The sequence below is a fragment of the Peromyscus leucopus genome, chromosome 13, assembly GCF_004664715.2.
Source record: "Peromyscus leucopus breed LL Stock chromosome 13, UCI_PerLeu_2.1, whole genome shotgun sequence".
Classification (NCBI taxonomy): domain Eukaryota; kingdom Metazoa; phylum Chordata; class Mammalia; order Rodentia; family Cricetidae; genus Peromyscus; species Peromyscus leucopus.
Genome location: NC_051074.1, coordinates 57,541,004 through 57,560,997, shown reverse-complemented (window position 1 = coordinate 57,560,997; position 19,994 = coordinate 57,541,004). Strand labels below are relative to the sequence as shown.

General features: G+C 40.5%; 1 protein-coding gene across 5 annotated transcripts in view; it reads left to right on the top strand.

The window, feature by feature from the left end:
- Ccdc150 (coiled-coil domain containing 150) overlaps positions 1–19,994 on the top strand; it is a 95,494-nt gene that overhangs the window by 54,790 nt on the left and 20,710 nt on the right. For 4 of the 5 annotated variants that reach the window (XM_037210413.1, XM_028886408.2, XM_037210415.1 and 1 more), the window contains 3 exons: positions 3,553–3,636; positions 6,174–6,281; positions 6,662–6,724. In XM_037210413.1, coding sequence (XP_037066308.1) covers positions 3,553–3,636; positions 6,174–6,281; positions 6,662–6,724 — 255 coding nt within the window. Of the gene's footprint in view, positions 1–3,552; positions 3,637–6,173; positions 6,282–6,661; positions 6,725–7,086; positions 7,636–19,994 lie in introns of those variants that run through there. The other variant, XM_037210416.1, reaches the window with a different exon arrangement.

Genomic DNA, 19,994 nt, shown 5'->3' with positions numbered 1-19,994 from the left:
TAGACTTGCCTGCAGTCCAGTCATATAGAAGCATTTCCTCAAGTGAGGTTTTCTCTTCATAGATAGGGTCATCTTGTATCACGTTGACCAAAAAAAAAAAAAACAAAAAACAAAAACAAAAAAAAACCCCAACTGGCACAGAGGTTTATTTCTGCCATCTCAGTTTTTAGCAATATAGAATTGAGTCAATCACTACGGGCACTTACACAGGCGTCACGGTAAGAAAAGGGCCACAGGGAGGGAGGTCACCATTCCCAAGCCCAGGTTGATTGACTATCTTCCCACTTCCCTTTGGGTTTTAACCCTAGCTTTCTAAATAGAAGCACCTAATATAAATAAAATTACCTATGCATTAGGACTTTGATGAAGTAAAATTAAACAATTGCTTAAATACACTATTTCTTTAATTTTTTTTACCTTTTATTGAAAATAGATTTTCTCACAAAATATATCCAGATTAGGGTTTCCCCTCCCTCTCCACCTTCCAGTTCTTCCCCACCTCCCTTCCCATATGGATACACTCCCTTTCTGTCTTTCATTAGAAAAATTTTAAAAACAGGCTTCTAAGAGATAACATTTAAATACAACAAAATAAAATATAACAAGATAAAACTGAAATGATCACATCAAAGTTGGCTAAGACAAACCATCAAAAGGAAAAAGAGCTCAAGAGAAAGTACAACAATCAGAGACCTAGTTATTTCTACACTTAGGAACCCCATAAGAACATTGAAGTGGAATTAATAATACATTCATACACAGAGGACCTGGTGCAGACCCGGGCAGACCCTGTGCTTGCTGCTTCAGTCTCTGTGAGTTCATGTGAGCTTTGCTCATGTTGATTTAGGGGGCCCTGTTTTCTTGGTTTCCTCCATCCCCTCTGGCTCTTACACTCTCTCCATCTCCTCTTCTGCAGGGTACCCTGACCTCCGAGGGGAGGGATTTGATGAAGACATCCCATTTAGGGCTGAGTGTTCCTTCAGAGATCGCCTACTGTCTGCATAATGGGTGGCTGTGGGTCTCTACATTTGTTCCCATGCTGCAGGGGAACTTCAAGGATGCTATCCAGCCTGTGGATAACTTTGTGTCAAAATTAATTCAATCTGGGGTTTTATTTTCAATCTGTACCATGTTTTAAGTGAATGTATACTTATAAAGTAACTTCATAAGAGATATCTCACTGATTTTGTTTATTCTTCTAACAGCTGTTGTTAACTTTCCAGCACAAGAAGGATCTAGGTTTAGTGTCCAAAACTGCAAGAAAATACCTTACAAAAAAAATTCTGGCTATTTTTCTCAGCTTCCTATCATTGTCAACATAAGAAAGTATCTGGATTTGTAATTTAACTGTTTCCATCCATGGTTACTTGGACTGCTGCTTTTGGGCCTTTGTAAGGAAGACCATCTTTGTGGGTCACGTGTGGCAGAGGGGCAGTTCTCCTCTGAAGAGACAGAGAGGCCCCAGGACCTTGTTCAAAGGGCACACTCCAGTGTACTAACATCCTCCCACCAGGTCTCCACACCTCTTAAAGGCTCTGCTGCCTCCCAGTGGTACCCATGGTTAGTAACCATGCCCCAAGCACAGCCTTTGTGGGGTACATTTCAGAAATGAGTTATGCTACTGTTCATCCTTGCTAACGTGGCTTTCTTAAGGTAATCTTTTTATGATTCTTTCCTGATTTTCTAAGTACTGTTGTTTCCATGTGCCAGAAGCTATATATTCGAAGTCTGAAAACTTTAATATTCTAAAACTATATATTCTAACAGACTAAAAACTCTCCTATTCTAAAAACTTTTGTAAATCTATATATTCTAACAGATACTATCCTTTTTCTTTGTATGGCGTTTGTCAAGTAATTCTCCAGTTTTTTGTCTTGATCTCTGTTGTTAGTAATCTATGATAATGCCAAGGTTATCTAAGCAAACACTAATTTCATTTGTGTTCTCCACAAGTCAGAGTCTTCATTTGAGTAATGTTAATTTATGTTCTTCCATTATTTAAAGTGCAGGGACTATCTGATAACCTGTAAGCAGGAATTTAAATACATATCTAACCTTTTTATTAGCTTTTTAAAAATTAAAATATAATTACATCGCGTCCTCTCCCTTCCCTTCTTCCCCTCCAACTCCTTCCATGTGCCCTTCTTCAACCCCCCCATCCCACCCTCACACCCCCTCAAGTTGATTATTATTGTTTCATTATATATATCCATAACTATGTAAACATAACTCACTGTATCTTTATAGTGTGTCTGTGTGCATTTGATTTTAGGGCCTCATTCCTGGTCATTCTCCCTTTCTCAGCAGTCATTAATTGCCTGCAGTTCTTTGTTTGGGTGTGAGGCCCCATGAGATTTCCCCTTTCTGAGTTAATGTCTCTATAGATACTGTCATTGTTCAGGTCTTATTTAGACAACCATATTGTTGAGGTATTATGAGTATAGCTTCCCTCTCATTTCTAGGGAACATAATCTCAAAACAGACTACCGTGTTCTCTGGCTCTTACAGCCTTTCTGCCCCTCTGCTGTGGTGTTCTCTGAGCCTTAAGGTGTAGGGGTTGTGTTGCAGATGTATCCTTTGTGTCTGGACTCCCCTAAACCCATGGACCTCTACTTACAGCCAGTTGTGGTTTTCTGTAACAGTCTCTGTTGGCTGTAAAGGGAAGCTTCTTTGAAGAGGGCTGAGACCTGCACTTTCTTGTGGTTATAAGTTGTAGAATGTAGTTAGGAATCATACTGGTCTAGGAAAGTGGTGGTAATACTTCTAAGACCCATGACCTCAGTAGGTCTGTTGGCTGACTAGGTTTCTAGTACCAGGCATGATTTGCATCCCATTAGTGGGCTATGAATCCAGTAGACTGCAGTTGGTTACCACCAAGATACGTGTGCCCCTATTTTACTTTTAGAGATATCTTTCCATGCTTTTTGTTTTTATATTCATGGACATCACACATGGCCATGACTGTTGATTGCTTCCCTCTCTTGGCAGCTTACATAGTACTTTTTGGTGCTCTCATGAAGCTAAGCCACAGGAAGGGGGCTTTCTTGTTTAGCTCCAGCTTGAATCTTTCCAATTGTGTGTCCAAAGTATGTGGTGTCTTCAGCAGTAGGTACTTACCTTCAACTTCTGAGAGGCATTTTTTGAGCTGTGATAACTATAGGTTCTTCTTCAGCCAGAGGTGTGGTCATTGTTCCTAAAAAACTGAAGGGTCTTCTTCAAACAACTTAAAATCACTATTACAACTCACCAGATCTGGGTTGGAACATATCTACGATGGTTTAACTAGCAGATCAAAAACAAGCAAAGAAAAAAGAATGCAGTACAAAGAACAAGACACTCTGGACTCTTAAGGCCTTGTGTCTTCATTAGCTGGCTCTGTACATGCTGCCTGTCAGCAAAATGATGTATTGTCTAGGGAAGGTCTTAGAGGAGAGTAAGTTGCAAGTAATGTGATATTCTATACAAATAGCAAGGGTATTGATGCCTGTTTTAAAAGGGAAGGGGCATCATTTTGCCTGTGAAAGATAATGATGTGTGTGTTTGCTTTATCAGTTTGCTCAGCAGAAAGTGGAAAAGGCCTTGGAAAAAATTACCGAGAGCAAAAGTAAACTGGCCTATGAAAAGGGAAAACTCCAGGTATGAGGTTTATCTTTAGATTTTTGTCTCATGTTTGAAATAGTGATTGTTGGATTAAGTGTTGTTGACCTTCAGAAAATCTAGCTCTGCCATTTACTAACTCTGTAGCCTCTGAACTTCCCTAAGTTTATTTCTTCATTATCGTCCAAAGGACTTCTGTTCATAGATCAGTAGTATAATGATGAAGCCACATCCCATTCTGTGACTGTCTGAAGCCTCAGTACAGCCATTTACACATGACTGTTCTGTGAGAATATAGAGCGCCTAGGTGTTGTGAGTTTGGTGACTGTAACACACTCTTTGAAAACTGGCCTTGCGAGGCCACAGAACGGAGTCTGCCGTACTGAGTAGTGTGGCAAGACTGTGAGTGAGTGTGAAGGACAGCAGTTTTGTCCCCATGGTGCCCCCCCACAGCAGGGAGCTTGCCTTTGATGTTGCTGAGCCCCACTTAGAGCAGTCCCAGTGGAAACACTAACCACTAATTTGGGAGTCCTGAATCTCAGTTACACGTTAGAACCAGATGGGATTTTTTTTTTTAAATCCCAGCAATAGGAAATGTATATTTACTATTCTTTTTGAAGTACATCCAATTAGAAAAAGTAGATTGGAGGACATTTAGAGAAAATGATATGTGATAAATAAAAAAATAGGTAGAATTTAGGATGGTGGACAGGTTCATATTCACAGAAAGATCTTTCAAGTTTTCTGCATGCTTACATTTTTTCATAATACATAAGATAAAAATTCCCTACTATGACTGTAATCTCAACACAAGCAATTAAATCAGAATTTAAGTCTTAGACTCAATACTTTGTAAAGCTCCCCAGTTGAAACCAGGCATGATGGAGCACACCTATAATCCAAGCCCTCAAGGGGAAGAAGAAGTAGTAGAATGATGAGGCCATCTGGAGCGTTAAGATCCTCTCAACAATAATGAAAGATGCTCCCCAGATGACTCGTGTAGCCCTAGGTGAGGACAGCTGGGCTAAACAGTGTGAAATAAGTCCGTTTAGGCTTCGGACTGGACAGCTGATCTGCGGAGTAATCTCACTGTGGGTTTGCCAAGCATGCCAATATTCGTCTTTCCCTCACGTTCACATTAGCAGACAAAAGGAGGCCCCGAGTTGAAAGGCAAACTGAAAGGTAGTTGACATGAGTTATGCTTATGGAATGATCCTAGCTTCAGTCTTCAGTGCCACAAACCAAATGGGAATTAAAAAGGCTATTTCTAACTCTAAAGCTCTTTTCACGTTCTGAGTGAACTACCACTATAGATGTGTCCTACTTTATTTCAGTGTTATTATGTATACTAAAACTACCTAGGCAATATAATGAATGAATATTTATGTTACAATGTAAACAGGTTAAGAGGGCTCTTTTAATGTTTTGACTGTCTCATAATTAATACAGTATTACAGTATATTAGAGTTATAGGTAGTGAGATATATACTGGGGTATATACTATATAATAAACGCTGCTTATATATAATATAAATTCAGATCAATGAAAACATTGTGAGGGTCTGAGCATGGCCTCAGATCCTGATGTTCCCAAATGTACTGATGAGCTAACCATAGAGTGGGTTTAGAGTTCACCAAACCGCCAGATCTGAGGGAGCAGGGTTCGTTTCCTTCTGACCACTGTGTTCAGATTTTATATACTCTGAGTAAGAATGTCTACAGATGAGAAACTCAGAAGACCAAGTCCCTTCACCGGCAGTGTGCTGCTAGTAAGTTCCAGGGCATTCCATTGTTCTCAGGGGCTACGATACCACAAGTCCTCAGGAGGGAGGATAAGTGATTTTATCCATAAAATAGTCCCTTTATTTAAGAACTCACAGTAATCCTTCTGCTTCTGCTTCCTAAGGACTCAGATAACAGGTATATACCACCATGCCTGGCTTTAGGAGTTAATTTATATTTAGGAGTTAATAATATACAACTCAACATGTAAGAATTCTACCTATTCAGCTTTCCTAGTTTTCTTTGAGCAAAACAAGACTGTCACTTTTTTTTTTTTTTTGTAGATTGACACTTCTAATTATCCACATTGAGAAAAGGTTTTGAATGCCAGGTACTACAATTCCCTCAAAATTGAGATTTATCCACAGGACATCTCACTGTTTTTTTTTTTTTTTGGTTTTTCGAGACAGGGTTTCTCTGTGTAGCTTTGTGCCTTTCCTGGAGCTCACTTGGTAGCCCAGGCTGGCCTCGAACTCACAGAGATCCACCTGGCTCTGCCTCCTGAGTGCTGGGATTAAAGACGTGCGCCACCACCGCCCGGCTCATCTCACTGTTTTATTCATGATCATGTCCATTTGGATTTTTCTTAGGCCATAGAAATCAAAGTGTTGTCTTGGCACATTTACACATTTGTAGCCTGCCTGTGGCATCCAGTTAAGACAGAATTGTTTGCAAGGTTAGAAAAGTGGAGGATTTTTTTTTCAAGTTTCAAATGTTCTCTATTTTTTTAAGTTTATGACCTCTTCTTCCCTTGGAGATCAGGCTTCCTCATTCTTGTTCTGTTTTCCTTACAGACAAAAGTTAAACAGCTGGAAGAACAGCTGCACTCCTTCAGTGAGACCAAGCTGCAGAATGACCATCTGCACAAGCTGAATAAGGCTTTAAAGGTCAGGCATGCTCAGGTACGATGTCTGCAGAGAGCAGGTTGCCGTCCAGAGCGGGTACAGTGCTGCAGGGTTTAAGGTGTGGCTTGATGTCTTTCTGCCCCCCCCCCGACAGCCATGGGAAGGTGAATGCTCTCTCTTGACTCGGCTTAAGCCGCTGCTGAGACAGAACTAGAATGTTCAACATGCTTGGTGTTTATGCAGCATTCGTTGAAATTTGTTGCAGAATAGAAAGCTTTGCCTTTCAGAAGAAAAGGTTTTCCATGACCACTCATAAGGAGCAGCATTGCTGTGAAATATATTCATGGGTTCCATAAGCCAATAGCTTTTTTAGTTCAAACCTTAACATTTTTTTTGGAAAATGTGAGAAACAAGTATCTTTGCTTTTTGAATTGTAGGCAAACACAGAGCTGAGTGCCAGCAAGGCATACCTGCAACAGAAGGACGCTCACCTGAAAGAGGTATTGACGGTAAAAGGGGCTTTTGTGTCAGAATGGTGCCCATAGATGCCATACCTGATGTGGGTCACATAACATTGCAGGAACAGTAAAGTTAAGCAAGCAAAATATAGAAAGCACTTAATAAAGAACTTAACCCATGAACATTTTACTGAAAGAAAACAATTCAGTTCAGTGATTACAAGTCTACCATATATGCAAATTAGCTCACTGTAAAAATCTTGGACTCTGAGTATAAACAGAAAGTGCTGTCTGTGACATTTGTGTACATAAACTGCCAATAACCATAGTGCTAGAATGTCTCCAAGTGGAATGCCCATGGGGTTCTGACTAACAGACTCTGCTGATGAATGGTGAGGTCACAAAGCTGTAAAGAGGCCCTCATCAGATATACTCGCCTGAGGAAGCTTAGGCTGCAGCCTGCTTCCTCACTGGGTCATAGACAACAGTGTGATCTTTTCATTCTTGACAACAAGGAATACATTTTCCAGCTTCTTCCAGAACATTCTGCCATTTCTCTTACTGAAGTGGGTACTCCTTGAACAGTAAGTCTTAGACTTACTTGGTTCTGTTACTTGTGACTGGAGATGCCTCCAAGAAGAAGGAAGTCTCCAGAGAGGGCCACGTCTTCGAAATCCCTCGAAGCGTCCCGGCTTTATGTTGGCAGTGGGAAGGAGAAAGCTCCAGCGGTTGCCTTGCCCACTGTTATTCCCAACTCCACGCGCCGAGTGACCTTTGCACCTGCCTTGCCTTCTGTGAGAGTGTCTCAGGAGATTGGAGACTCCAGAATCTCTCTAAAGACTCTTCTGAATGCTATTAAAACCATGGAGGGAAGGCTGGAAGGCAAAATAGACATTCTTGCCTCAAGACCTTTACTGAGTGAAGAATCATCAAATTTTCTTAAACGAGATTCAGTAAGTGAAGACACACATTGAATCTTAGGGAAATTTCAGACTTGTATAATAATTTAGAATGCAGTAACAATCTAGAAACATGTTTAACTAGAGTAACAGGGAAATTGATATCTCACCAATAATAAAAATTGGCTGCCACATAATTTTGTTTGGGTCATAGGAAAGTTGGTTTAATAACAACTGACTTTTCCAAATCAAACTTTGATATTCTAAAATTCAAAATTTATGCTTAATCATAAAATTTGAATTGAAATACTTAGCTAAAGAAAGATTGCTGTTAAAATAGGAATATATTAATCCAATAAGTCCCAACATATTGAACATTTGGAAATATTTTTAGAGAAAACTTGTCAAAGCATCAACCTTTGCTTGATATTTAAAAACAATAACTACCATACCCTATTTTCCAAAGAAGTATTTATATATTTTCGGTAACTATTTTTGCTAGAGGAATAGGGAACTGTAAATAAAACCAGAGTGAAGTACTACCAAACAACATCTACTAGAAATACTCAGTCTTTGTAGTGGTCGAGGGCTTATGCAAATGTCAGAAGCTGCCAGCTTGTGCACTGTATTTATGCAGCTTGCTGTATGCCACACACACTTCAGTAAAGCGTTGTAGAAAGAATTATATGAATTGTTACCTGAAAAAGGTTGCCCTATTGAGATCTTCACCAGTTTTGAAAGGAAAGAAACAGGAAGGCGGTGGGTGAGCCTGTCAGGGAATGGCTGGGATTGGAGGAGCAAGTATAAAAAGGTGCTGTAGTTGGTGGACCAGCTCCGCAGGCTGCTTATCCAGGACACACAGATGCTCGTGTGGGATGAAATCACACACAACTCTGTATGTACCCCCCCACACATACACACACAAATGAAGGTTAGAAAGAAATCAGTTGAGTTCTGTAACCTGGGTGGTGATTGTGGCAGTTCACTGGGTTGAAAAGCAGGACATTCTGTGTACTATTTTGTAACATTCTGGGGACCTATAGTTATTTTGAGATAAAGTTTTAGAAAGAGTGTCATGTAAAATAGTATGCTTGTTTGAAATTAATTGTGCAGATCTATGAAAACTATCTCATACTTACAAAGTTCTAGTGTTTATGCTTTTGGGATTTTATTAAATCAATAATCCATTTGTGTTTTATTTTTCTCTTCTGCCTTATCCTGTCTTCTTCCACCTTCCTATTTTTAGACCCCTTCCTTCCGTATGCTACTAGTTATACATTAATTTTATATTATTTAGGTTTAGATTTCACTTATCGCAGGAAGTGTAATATTTTCCTTTTTCAGTGTGGCTTATTTCACTTATATGATGCTATCCACTCCCATCTGTTTTACAACAAATAGCAAAATGCATTATGAATATATATACCACATTTTCTTTACCCATTTATCTACTATGGGGACGTGGCCTGGTTTCACATCTTCACTGTCATGACCACTGCTTCAGTATTGTGGCTGTGCAGGTATCTCTGTGGTTTGCTTAGATTCTTTCACACAAAGGGGTGTTGTGGAATATCATTTTAACTGGGCAAAAATGTATTGCATTTGTTTCTGCTGTGGAATGTTTAACTATATGAAGGTATGTTACATTTGTCTCTGCTGCCTTTGTTAATGATATAAAGATGGTTGGTGTTTCACCTTGCCTGCCTAAGGCACCTGATTGGTCTGAAAAAGAGCTGAATAGTCAGTAGCCAGGAATAGAAAGGATAGGCAGGGCTGGCAAGGAGAGAGAATATATTGGAAGAGGAATCTAGGCTCAAGAAAGAGGAGAGAATGAGGGAGAAAGATGGGATGTGCCTGGGACCAAAAGCTAGGCAGCCACCAGCCAGCCAGACAGGAGGCAGCAGGAAGGTGAGACATACAGAGAGAAAGGTGAAAGGCCTGAGGCGAAATGTAGATGCAGAGAAACAGGTTAAGTTATAAGAGCTAGCAAAAAACAAGCATGCGATAAGGCCAAGCATTTATAGCTAAGAATAAATCTCTGTTGATTTGGGATCTGGTTGTGACCCAGAAGAAAAGGCCTGCCGCACAGGAGCGGGAGCGTGGGTCTTGATTTTTTCAGAGCATCCACGCTGCCTTCCACAGTGGGTGCACACATTTTCATCCCACTAGCAGTGTGAGAGAGTTCCATGTTACTGCCATTTTCTCTTGGTGGTGGCCATTCTGACTGGGGTGAGATGAAATCTTAAGGAAGCTTCAGCTTGCCTTTCTCTGATGACTGAGGGTGTTGAATAGTTTTTTACATACTGATTGCCATTTTCTTCTTCTTTTGAGAACTGTATGTTCAATGCATTTGTCCATATATGAAGTGATTTGGGGTTTTCTTGTTTAATCGTTTCGAATCCCTTATAAACTGTAAACATTAACCCCTGTCCTTGCTGTAGTTGGCAAGGATTTTCTCATTTTGTGTGCTGTCGTTTCACTCCAGTGAGGGTTCCTTTACTGTACAGAAGCATTTTAATTTCTTAGAGTTCATTGGTCAGTTCTTGATTATTCTGAGCTATTAGAGTGAGTCCTTTTCATAAAGTTCTTGCCTGTGGCTGTATCTTTATGTGGGGTGGGGAGGGGAGAGTGCACGTGCCATGATACATGGGAAGGTCAGAGGACACATTACGAGAGTGGATTCTCGTCTGCCATGTGGGTCCTACCTAGAGTCTAACAGGGGTCAAAAGCCTTGTTAGAAAGTACTTCTGCCTGCTGAGCCAGCTTGCCAGCCCCAGCCCCATGGTATATGTGTGTGTGTGTGTGTGTGTGTGTGTGTGTGTGCGCGCGCGCGCGCACGTTTTATTTAAAGATTTTTTTTTAATTTTGAAAATGTGTACTGAGTACCGTTGACATTGTTTTTACTCTTCCCTCTAGCCTTCCAACTCCTCCCATGCCTCCACTACCACTTCCTCCCATATTCATGACCTCTTCTTTAATTATCGTTATTACATATGCTTCCATAAACACCGCTTACCGAGTCCATTTGGAGTTCTTGTATGGATATGTGTTTAGGACTGACTGCTTAGGACTGCACATGTTTTCAGTTTCTACTCTTGAGAAGACTGATTCTCTCTGAACAGCCATTAATTGCCTCTATCTTCCTCTAGGAGTGGAGCCTTGAGAGATTTCCTCCCATCCACTTTGGCATGTCAGCCGGTATTGTCACCATGCAGTTCTTTAGGTGACCACAGTGTTCAAGTTCAGTGTCGTATTTAGAGGATAGCATCCCACAGCAAATGCCGTGCCTCTTAGGGTCTTTCTGTCTCTTCTGAGATATTCCCGGAGCATTAGGTGTAGGAGCCGTGTTGTAGATGCATCAGTTGGGGTTGGTACCTCACCGTCAATTGTTATCTGCATGTTGACCAATGTGGGCTTCTGTAGTGGTCTCTGACTACTGTAAAAATAATATTTCTTGGCGAGAGCTGAGATCTACACTTAGCTGGGGGATGATAATACTGTGGGATAAGTATTTAGAATGTAAGGAGAAACTATTCTGCTTGATGGAAGTGGCAGTGGTAGTTTGTCTCTCTCTAGACTCCATGATCTCATCAGCTGGGAGTCGGCTCTCTTGACGTGCTTCCCTATGTTTTCCTCTAGCAGTTTCAGAGTTTTAGTGTTCAACTAAAGCCTTTTGAGTTGATCTCCGCACACATGGAGCCGCTTGGGTCTACTTGCATTCTTCATGTGTAGATCCTGCTTTCTTAGCCTCTTGGTTGAAGACTCTTGTGTTCTCATCAATGTATGTTTCTGTCACCTTTGTCAAACTCAGGTGGGGATGCTAATTTCTTGGTCCTCTGTTTTGTTGCATTGACCCATATGTCTGTCTTTGTGGCAGCAGCATGCAGTTTATAATGCGGTAGCTCTGTAGTATAATTTGAAAACAGGCATTGAGATGCCTCCAGGTATCTTTTTGTTTTCTCCAGGACTACTTTGCTATCTGGGATCTTAGGAGTTCACATATGAATTTTTTTTAAGATTTATTTATTATTATGTATACAGAAGAGGGCGCCAGATCTCATTACAGATGGCTGTGAGCCACCATGTGGTTGCTGGGAATAGAACTCAGGACCTCTGGAAGAGCAGTCGGTGCTCTTAACCTCTGAGCCATCCCTCCAGCCCCACATATGAATTTTATATTGTGTTTTCTAGTTCTGTGGAAAATGCCCAAAATTTTGATGGGTAATATGGGAATCTGCATATTGCCTTTGATTAGATAGCTGTTTTTATAATATTACTGATCTGTGAACATTGTCAATTTTTCTTTTAGTATATTCTTCAAGTTCTTTTTTTAAAAATGTAATCTTTTAATTTATTGATTGGTTGGCCTTTTTTTTAGACAGGGTCTCACTATGTAGCGCTAGCTGGCCTGGAACTCACTGTGTAGACCAGACTGGTCTTGAACTCAGAAATCTGCCTGCCTCTACTTCTGTATGCTGGGATTACTAGCCTCTATTTCTGTGTGCTTGGGTCACAGGTATGGACCATTGTGCCAGCTCAGTTTCGTTCTTTGGTTTCTTAAAGTTTTCAGTGTAGATTTTCCATCCTTGGTTACATTTATTCCTAGGTATTATTTTTAAGCTATTCTAAATAGGATTTTTTTTCCTAACTTTTTTCTCAGGGTGTGTATTCATTATTGACACATAGTCACTGGTCTTTATAGGTTGATCTGTGTCCAGGCATCATGTAGATAGGGCCCTCAGATCTGAGGGTTTTGGGGTGGGATCTCTGTAGTATTCAGGTCTAAAGTTTCTTGTTGCTGTGAAAAAGCAGCTGCTACAATGAGGGTTTTGTTTGGGTGCAGAGGCCGAGGGGGAGTCCTTACAACAGGAGGACACACCTGGGGAGTCCTAGGGACCAGGACGCAGAGAGCAGACGATGCTGGGCCCTTCTTTCTCATGCAGTCTAGCCCCCCACCCCCAGCCCTTAGGATGGTGCTCTCCACGTACAGGGTGGGTTTTCCCTCAGCCAAACCCCCTTCCAAACACCCTCACAGACGTGTCCAGAGTACGTGATTTGTGTGTGTGCATGCACGTGTCTGTTGTGTTCGTGTTGGGGGGTGGGGCACACGTGTATGTTCATGCACGTGACATGTAGAGACCAGAGATTGCTATCTGGTCTCTTCCTAATCTTTCTTCATCCTAGTTTTTGAGACAGAATTTCATGAGACCTAGAGCACATAGATAGGCAAGGTGGCCAGGTAAGCTCAAGGGATTGTCTAGTCTCTGCCTACCCAGCCTTGGGATTGACAGGTACACACTGCCACGCCTTGGTTGTATGTGATGCTGTGAATCAAACTACATGCTTGTGTAGCACTTTCTATGTTATCTCCCCGTCCCATAACTCTAAATTCGGCCAAGTTAAGAATGAAGATTATTTATGTCATGGGATTGATTATATTGTCTATAAGCAATACTTATTTGACTGCTTCCTTTCTTATTTGTATCTCTTATTTTCTGCTCTTGATTATTACTCTAGCTAAAGCTTCAAGCACTGTCTTAAATGGAGTATGTTCACTTTTATGTCATTCCTTATTTTTCAAGAAAGGCATTCTATTTCCCTCATTTAATGTAATATTCACTATAATTTATTATATGTTATGTTGATACATTCTCTCTATACCTAGCTCTTCAGGGGTTTGATCATGCAGGAATATTGAAACTTGTCTACCTTTACTCCATGTATTTGAATGATCATATGATGTCTGTCCTTGAGTCTGTATGCTGTGTCCCGTTTATTGATTACGTTTAACCATCCTTGTAACTTTGTAGTTAGAAACCAACTTCATTTTTGTGTATGGTATTTTTCATGTGTTATTAAATTTGATTTGCAAGTGTTTTATTAAGAACATCTGTATCTGTGTTATCAGGGAAATTGGTTTATTCCCTTGCTTTTTTGTTATGTTAGGTTTTTTGGTTACTTTTTGAGATAGGCTGGCTTCAAGCTCACAGAAATCAGTCTGCCTCTGCCTCATAAATGCTAAGGTTAAAGGCACAGGCTACCATGGCCAGCTTTTGTGTGTTCTTAGCCAGTTTTGTATGAGGGTAATACTGGCATTGTGGAATGATTTTGGTAATGTTCCTCCTGTTTCCGTTCTATAGAATAATTTGAGGAGCACTGGTATTATTTCTTCTTTAAAGATAGGTAGAATTTTGCAGTCATCCTCCCTTCTGTGTTTCTCTTTGTTGGGAGAGTCTGTATTGCTGCCTCAACCTCCTTGTTCATTAGAAGTCTATTTAATTTTTTCCTGTCATCTTGAATTAATTTATATGTTTCTAGAAATTTAACCATTTGTTTATCCCTTATTCATTCATTCATTCATTCATTCATTCATTCATTCATGTTTGTTACTGTTGTTTTTGAGACAGGATTTCTCTGTGTAGCCCTGGCTGCCCTGCGACACTCTTTGTAGACCAGGCTGGCCTTGAAAGAAATCTACCTGCCTCTGCCTCCCAAGTGCTGGGCTTAAAGGTGAGTATCAACACCTCCTGGCTTATCCCTGATTTCTTCATACAGCTTTTGAAACTGTAAATTTCCCAAATATTCCCTAATGGTCCTTAGTATTTTATTGATATTTGTTGTAGTGTCTCCCTTTTAACTCCTTATTTTATTATTTTGGCTTTTGATTAAGGGTTTCTACATTTTATCTTTTCCCAAGAACCAACTGTATTTCATTGATTCTCTGCATTGTTCTTTTATTTTAGTGTCCCATTTAATTCATTCTTTATTTCTTTCCATCTGTTGCTTCTGGGTTTGGCTCGGTTTTGTTTTTATAAGACTTGGAGTGTTAACAAGGACTAAGAGGGTCCAGCCCCTTGATAGTCCCCTCCCAGGGTCCAGGAAGAATCTACAACTGATAATCTAATCTTTGATAAGAGAGGAATCTATGTACACGAAACTCCTTAGTCCACACACTTTATTCTTGTGTCAGTTCTCTCTCTACACAGCTTCTACTCTGCTCTCATGCCTAGCTCCTTTCCTGCCTGATTTCTCTGCTGTTCCCTCTAAGTTCTATCTTAATTCTCTCATATTAGTTCTGTCCCATCTGGGTTCTCATCATCTAGTTCCTCCCCACCTTAGTTCCTCTCCCATCTCCTTCTTTCTCATCTTGCTCTTCCTCATCTTGTTCTTCCCCATCTGGCTCTTCCTCATCTTCCATCTCGTTCCTCTAGAACTCTCTTCTAGCCCTTCAATCTAGTTCTTCCATCCTCAAGTTCTCTCCCCCTAAATCCTCCTCTAAGTCTCCTTATCCCTCTCAGTTCCCCCATCTTTCAGGTATTCAGTTATAAGACCAAGCAATAGAAATCCTCTGGCTGGGCAAGGTCACCAAGGTTGAATTCTTCCAGTGTCCTAAAGGCAGATGAGAGTTTTGCTCAGGGAGTGACCATCAGGCTTTCTTTTACAACCCAAAAAGGGAGTGGTAAAGGAGGGGTCAACTGAGAGCTAATGATCGGTTAGTATATCAAGAAAAGGGGATTTATGTGCTCAGTCTAGAAGTGATTAGGTAAGAAGTTAGGAGTCTGTAATGTTAGTAAGGCTGTATAAGAAAGGAGGGTCTCAGCTAAAATTGCACAAGAAATAAAGCTATCCACCTGACCTAGGAGACAGGTGCTGTTTCCATAATGGTGTTACCTTAGTTCAGGACATCATTTGCCCTTGGATGTTTGATAGGTATTTTAGATAAATACACTGTTAGGAGTTCTTGGAAGCACACATAGCATATAAGAAAATCATTGTAGGAACCGGCTAATGTATATACAAAAGCTAAACTATCACCAAGACTTCTTAAGCCATTGCTTGACCTTCAGAAAGGTCCTTGACCTTTCCAAGTAGTAACCTTTGTCATAGTAGCTAGGTTCCATTACATTTTCCTGCAGCCTGCAGCAGAGTGTATCCTGAGATTGTCTGAGAGCACTCTGATTCTTACGGTCGGCACTCACACTGTAAGTTTATGTATAAGAGCTGCCTTAACTCTATCCTTATTTAGATAGGTTGTCTGTTCATTTGATTCTCAAGTTTAAAAAAATTAATGTCCCACTGGTTATTCAAGGGTAATTGTTCAGTCTCAATATATTTGGAGTTTCTGTAGCTTCACTGGCTATTGATTTCTGGTTTTATTCTAGTATGATATAAGATAGAAAAATTATTTTGATATTTTTGTTGCTGTTAAGACTTGCATTATCACCTAAAATGTTACTGATTTTGGAGAGGATTGCATAGGATTCTGTTATAGATTTTTTTTCTTGGCATGTAACACGACTATCCCATTCCCATCCTGTAACAAAGACACCTTTTCCTGGTAATCATACCAATAAAATAAGCAGAAAATTACAGGGACAGCTGGCTCTGTGGAAATGATAATGGAGCTATCTCTATTCTCCAGTAGAAGAGGCAGGGAGGGCTGTGAGACTCATGCCTGCTCACACAGCCACTATTTCTTCTTGCCTCCCAGCTGCATGTGATCTTGGGAAGGTTCTAGATGAGGCACATGAGAGGTGGAAGATTAACTGAAGACAGAACTCTGGTGCTGATTCAGGGGGGTTATTATCATGCCAGCGTAGGACTTTCCAATGCCATCCATACACCTTAAAGTAACACCTCACTCATGTTCCTGTAAACCCACTAAACTCAGTGATTCCAAGTTGGACTTAGGTAGAGTAATTGTTTTGGTTTTCCTTTGGTTTTCTATCTGGAATTAATGGATGTTTGTACATATCTCCCTAATAAAGTCATGCACCACCTACTGAGATGAATGTGCATTATACCACTGAAAAAGGGAATATTCTGTACATGTCTGTTAAGTGTGTTTAATCTATGGTTCATCTTAACTCTGGTTTATTTTTTATTTCAGTCTATATGATCTATGTATTGATGAAGAGAGATATTAAAGTCTGGGCCTATCTGTCCCTTCAGATGTTCAGTAGTGTTTATGAAATTGTTTCATTGTTTGATGCATGTGTATTTACAACTCTTTTATCTTCTTGATGCCTGGGTTCCTATGTTGATACCTCCAAGCCTTCTTTCTTCTGTTTGGGTGTGAAGTCTACTTTATATGTGACTAGCGACACCAGTTTATTTTCTCTCTTAGCTGCTTGGCGCGTTGACTTCCATTGTTCTCTTTTCAGTCTCCGTGTCTTTCCCAGGAGATGTGTTTCTTTTTTATTTACAGTTCAATCATCTGGGTCACACATTTTAATTGTAGAGTGAACATGACTTATATTTATTTTTTATTTATTTTTGAGAGGCTTACTGATGACTATGATTTTATTGGTTGTTTTTCTAGTTGGATTGGTTATTGTTTATTCTTCCTTTCTTCCCTGTTCATCTTAGGGTATTGCTGGCTCATTGATTTAGACATGGTGGGTTCTCTTTTGCTTCATCCTTGTATGGAATTTTTTTCCTGTGCTATCATGATTGAGACTTTTTTCCCAAATCCTCTATGCTTAGGATTCCTTTAGATGTTGTTTGCATTGATGGCTTGGTGAACATAAATTGTTTTACCTTGATCTTATCTTGGAATATTTTTATTTCCTCCATCAATTTTAAAAAATAGCTTTATTGGATATGGCAGTCTTGGTTGGCAGTTACATACTTTCAAGGCCTGAAATACATCATTTCATACTTTTCAGGGATTTAGGGTTTCTGTGGAGAGGCCTGATTTCAGCCTTACGTTTTACCTTTGTAAAGAATTGGTATTTTGTGTTACAACTTTTAATATTCTTTGTTTTGTACTTTTGGCATATTAACTGTAATGTGCTATGGAAGGTTGTTCCCTGGCCACAGTGTCTATTTGTGCTTGGATATTCATTGTTTCCCTAGATTTGGAACATTTCAGCTATAATTTTTATTTTTATTATTTTTTTAATTTGGGGAAAATCCCAGGATACTTTTTTCCTTTTTTAATTAAAAATTTTATTTCATACAATATATTTTAATCATGTTTTACTCTTCCCCAACTTCTCCTCCATCCTCCACACCTTTATAACTACTCAACTTTATATTCTTTCTAACTTTAAAAATCTACAAAAAAATGAAAATTAAAAAATCAAAAGACAAAAAAAAAATCTCAAAACAAAGCTAAATGAAGCAAAAGAACCCCCTCCAATAAAAACCACAAAGTTAATCTTGTGTTGACCAGCTACTCCTGGAAATGGGGCCTGCCCTGCTGTGTGGTTGGTGCACCCTATGACCTTCCATTGGATCAGCTGTGTTAAAATAGATTTTCTATGCTGTTAGTTTTTATTCCAGCCTCCTTGTTTTAATCCAGTAGATTCTTACACTTGATCTTGTCATCATGTCCCAAGAGCTCTTGGAAGTTGTGGTCATGCTTATTTGTTTTCCTTCCTGGTGTCTGGATGCTATATTTTTTCACCTTCCATTATTAGTACTCTTTTTTCTTTTGTTGTACATTACATGTGTGGTATAGTGTGCATATGTGTGTGTACACGTGTGGGGCCATACACACGCCCATATATGCACATGCAGAAGCCAGAGGAGGACATTAAGCATCTTCCTCTATTACTCTCTATTTCATCCGTGAGGCAAGGTCTCTGTCTGAGCTGAAGCTCTCCCTTTCAGCCCTGCCGGCCGGCTGGCCAGGGTCTGCTTGTTTCCACCCACCAGTGCTGGGGTTGCAGGCATGGACAGATCGCTGTGCCCGGCTTTCACGTAGATAATGGGGATTGAAACTCTGGTCTTCATGCTTGCACGGCAAGTGTTCTGACCCACTGAGTTCCCTCTCCAGCCCACTAATGTTCTTTCATTGTTTGATCAAGTCTATGGCTTATGCTTTCTTTGGTGGTTTTTATTTGAGTTTTCATTTCTAACATTCTATTCTTTTTCTTTTTCAAATATCAATTTCCTTACTATATTTCTCAACCATGTTGCTGGCCTACTGACTTTAAAAAAAAAAATCTGTGTTCTGAATTGATTTCCTTCTTTCATATGTTTGTTTTTTTTCTTTGAAGTCATTATTTTTTCAAAGTAGACTTTTGGATTCTTGCTGTAGCATTTAAACCATGTTAGTCTCTTGGGATGTGGTAGATGAGCCATGGTCTTTGAAGGTACCTTGATCCTTTTACATGTTTCTTGTATTTCTCTGTTGTAGTTTCGGCATTTTAGGATTGAGTGTCTGTTCCTATTTCATCTGAGACCCTTCCTAGTAGTCAGCCTACTCTCAATTTCCAGCAATGCTCAGAGTAACGCTCACTATGCAGCAGCAACTCTAAACCAAACAAGATACAGAAATGAGTTAAAAACTGGTACAATACCAGGAACCATGGGGTGGCAAAAGGGATGTGAGTGTTGCCAGTATACTATGCAGTTAAAGTGTATGGTCAGAGTAGCCCCAGTAATTGAATGGAGTAGAGAAGACGGCTCAGTAGTAAAGGCACCTGCCACACAAGCCTGATGGTCTGAGTTTGATCCCTGGAACCCTTGTTAAGGCAAAAGGAGAGAATTGACTCAACAAAGCTGTCCTCTCGACCTCCACACGTGTGCTGTGACACACACAGCCACACATAATACCACACACAATAATAACAACAACATTCTTTAAAGCGAAGTGGAAAAAATACTACTAAAAATTTTTTTTGAATAGGGGAATATTAGCATAGCTTAATGGATCCAGTAAAACTGTCTGCCAAGGAGAAAGAAGCAATCAGCTGAAGTCTGCCTTTCCTACCATTTAGGACAGTGCTAACCCAGGATCAGGCTGCAGTAGATGGCAGGCAGACTTGTCTTCACTTAGGAATGCCCATCCCTGTGTACCAGAGCCCATGCTGACCACCATTAGCTTTGAAGTCTGTCCCAGCAGATCTCCCTCTACCCCAAGCCTTCTCAGTCCCTATGTCCTTGGGTAGCTAGTGTCGCAGCCCAAGGATGGCCGCTGGGTGTGTGGCAGCGTGTGGAGGAACAAAGCACTGAGATCTGTACAAGGGCCACTCTCGTGCTTTCGAAACCCTCCTGGGGTCAACCCCCAGTAGAGGTTGAGGCTGAAGAAGGCAGGACTCCACCGAGCTTCACTCCAACAGTGGACTCCCGCCTCAGACAAATGACTCCAGAGGACGACTCCACCCTGACGTCAAGCTCGGGGCTAAGAGACCCTTCTCATTTATCCTCGGGTGATGGGCTAAGCTTCCAGCACCCAGCACTCTCATTCTGTACCCTTCGCTGCCCAAGGGGAGCCTGCTGTCAACTGAACTCCTCCAGGTTCCTTGACTTCTGATTGGTCCTTTTATTAGGCCCAGGGCGTAGCACAGTCTTAACCAATAGTTTCCCTTTCTAGATGGCACCTAGCCAGGGCACTGTGAGGTGTGAGGAACTGTTTACCACTCTAGTTGGTGGCCTGAACTTGGGAGAGGAGGGCCTAAATA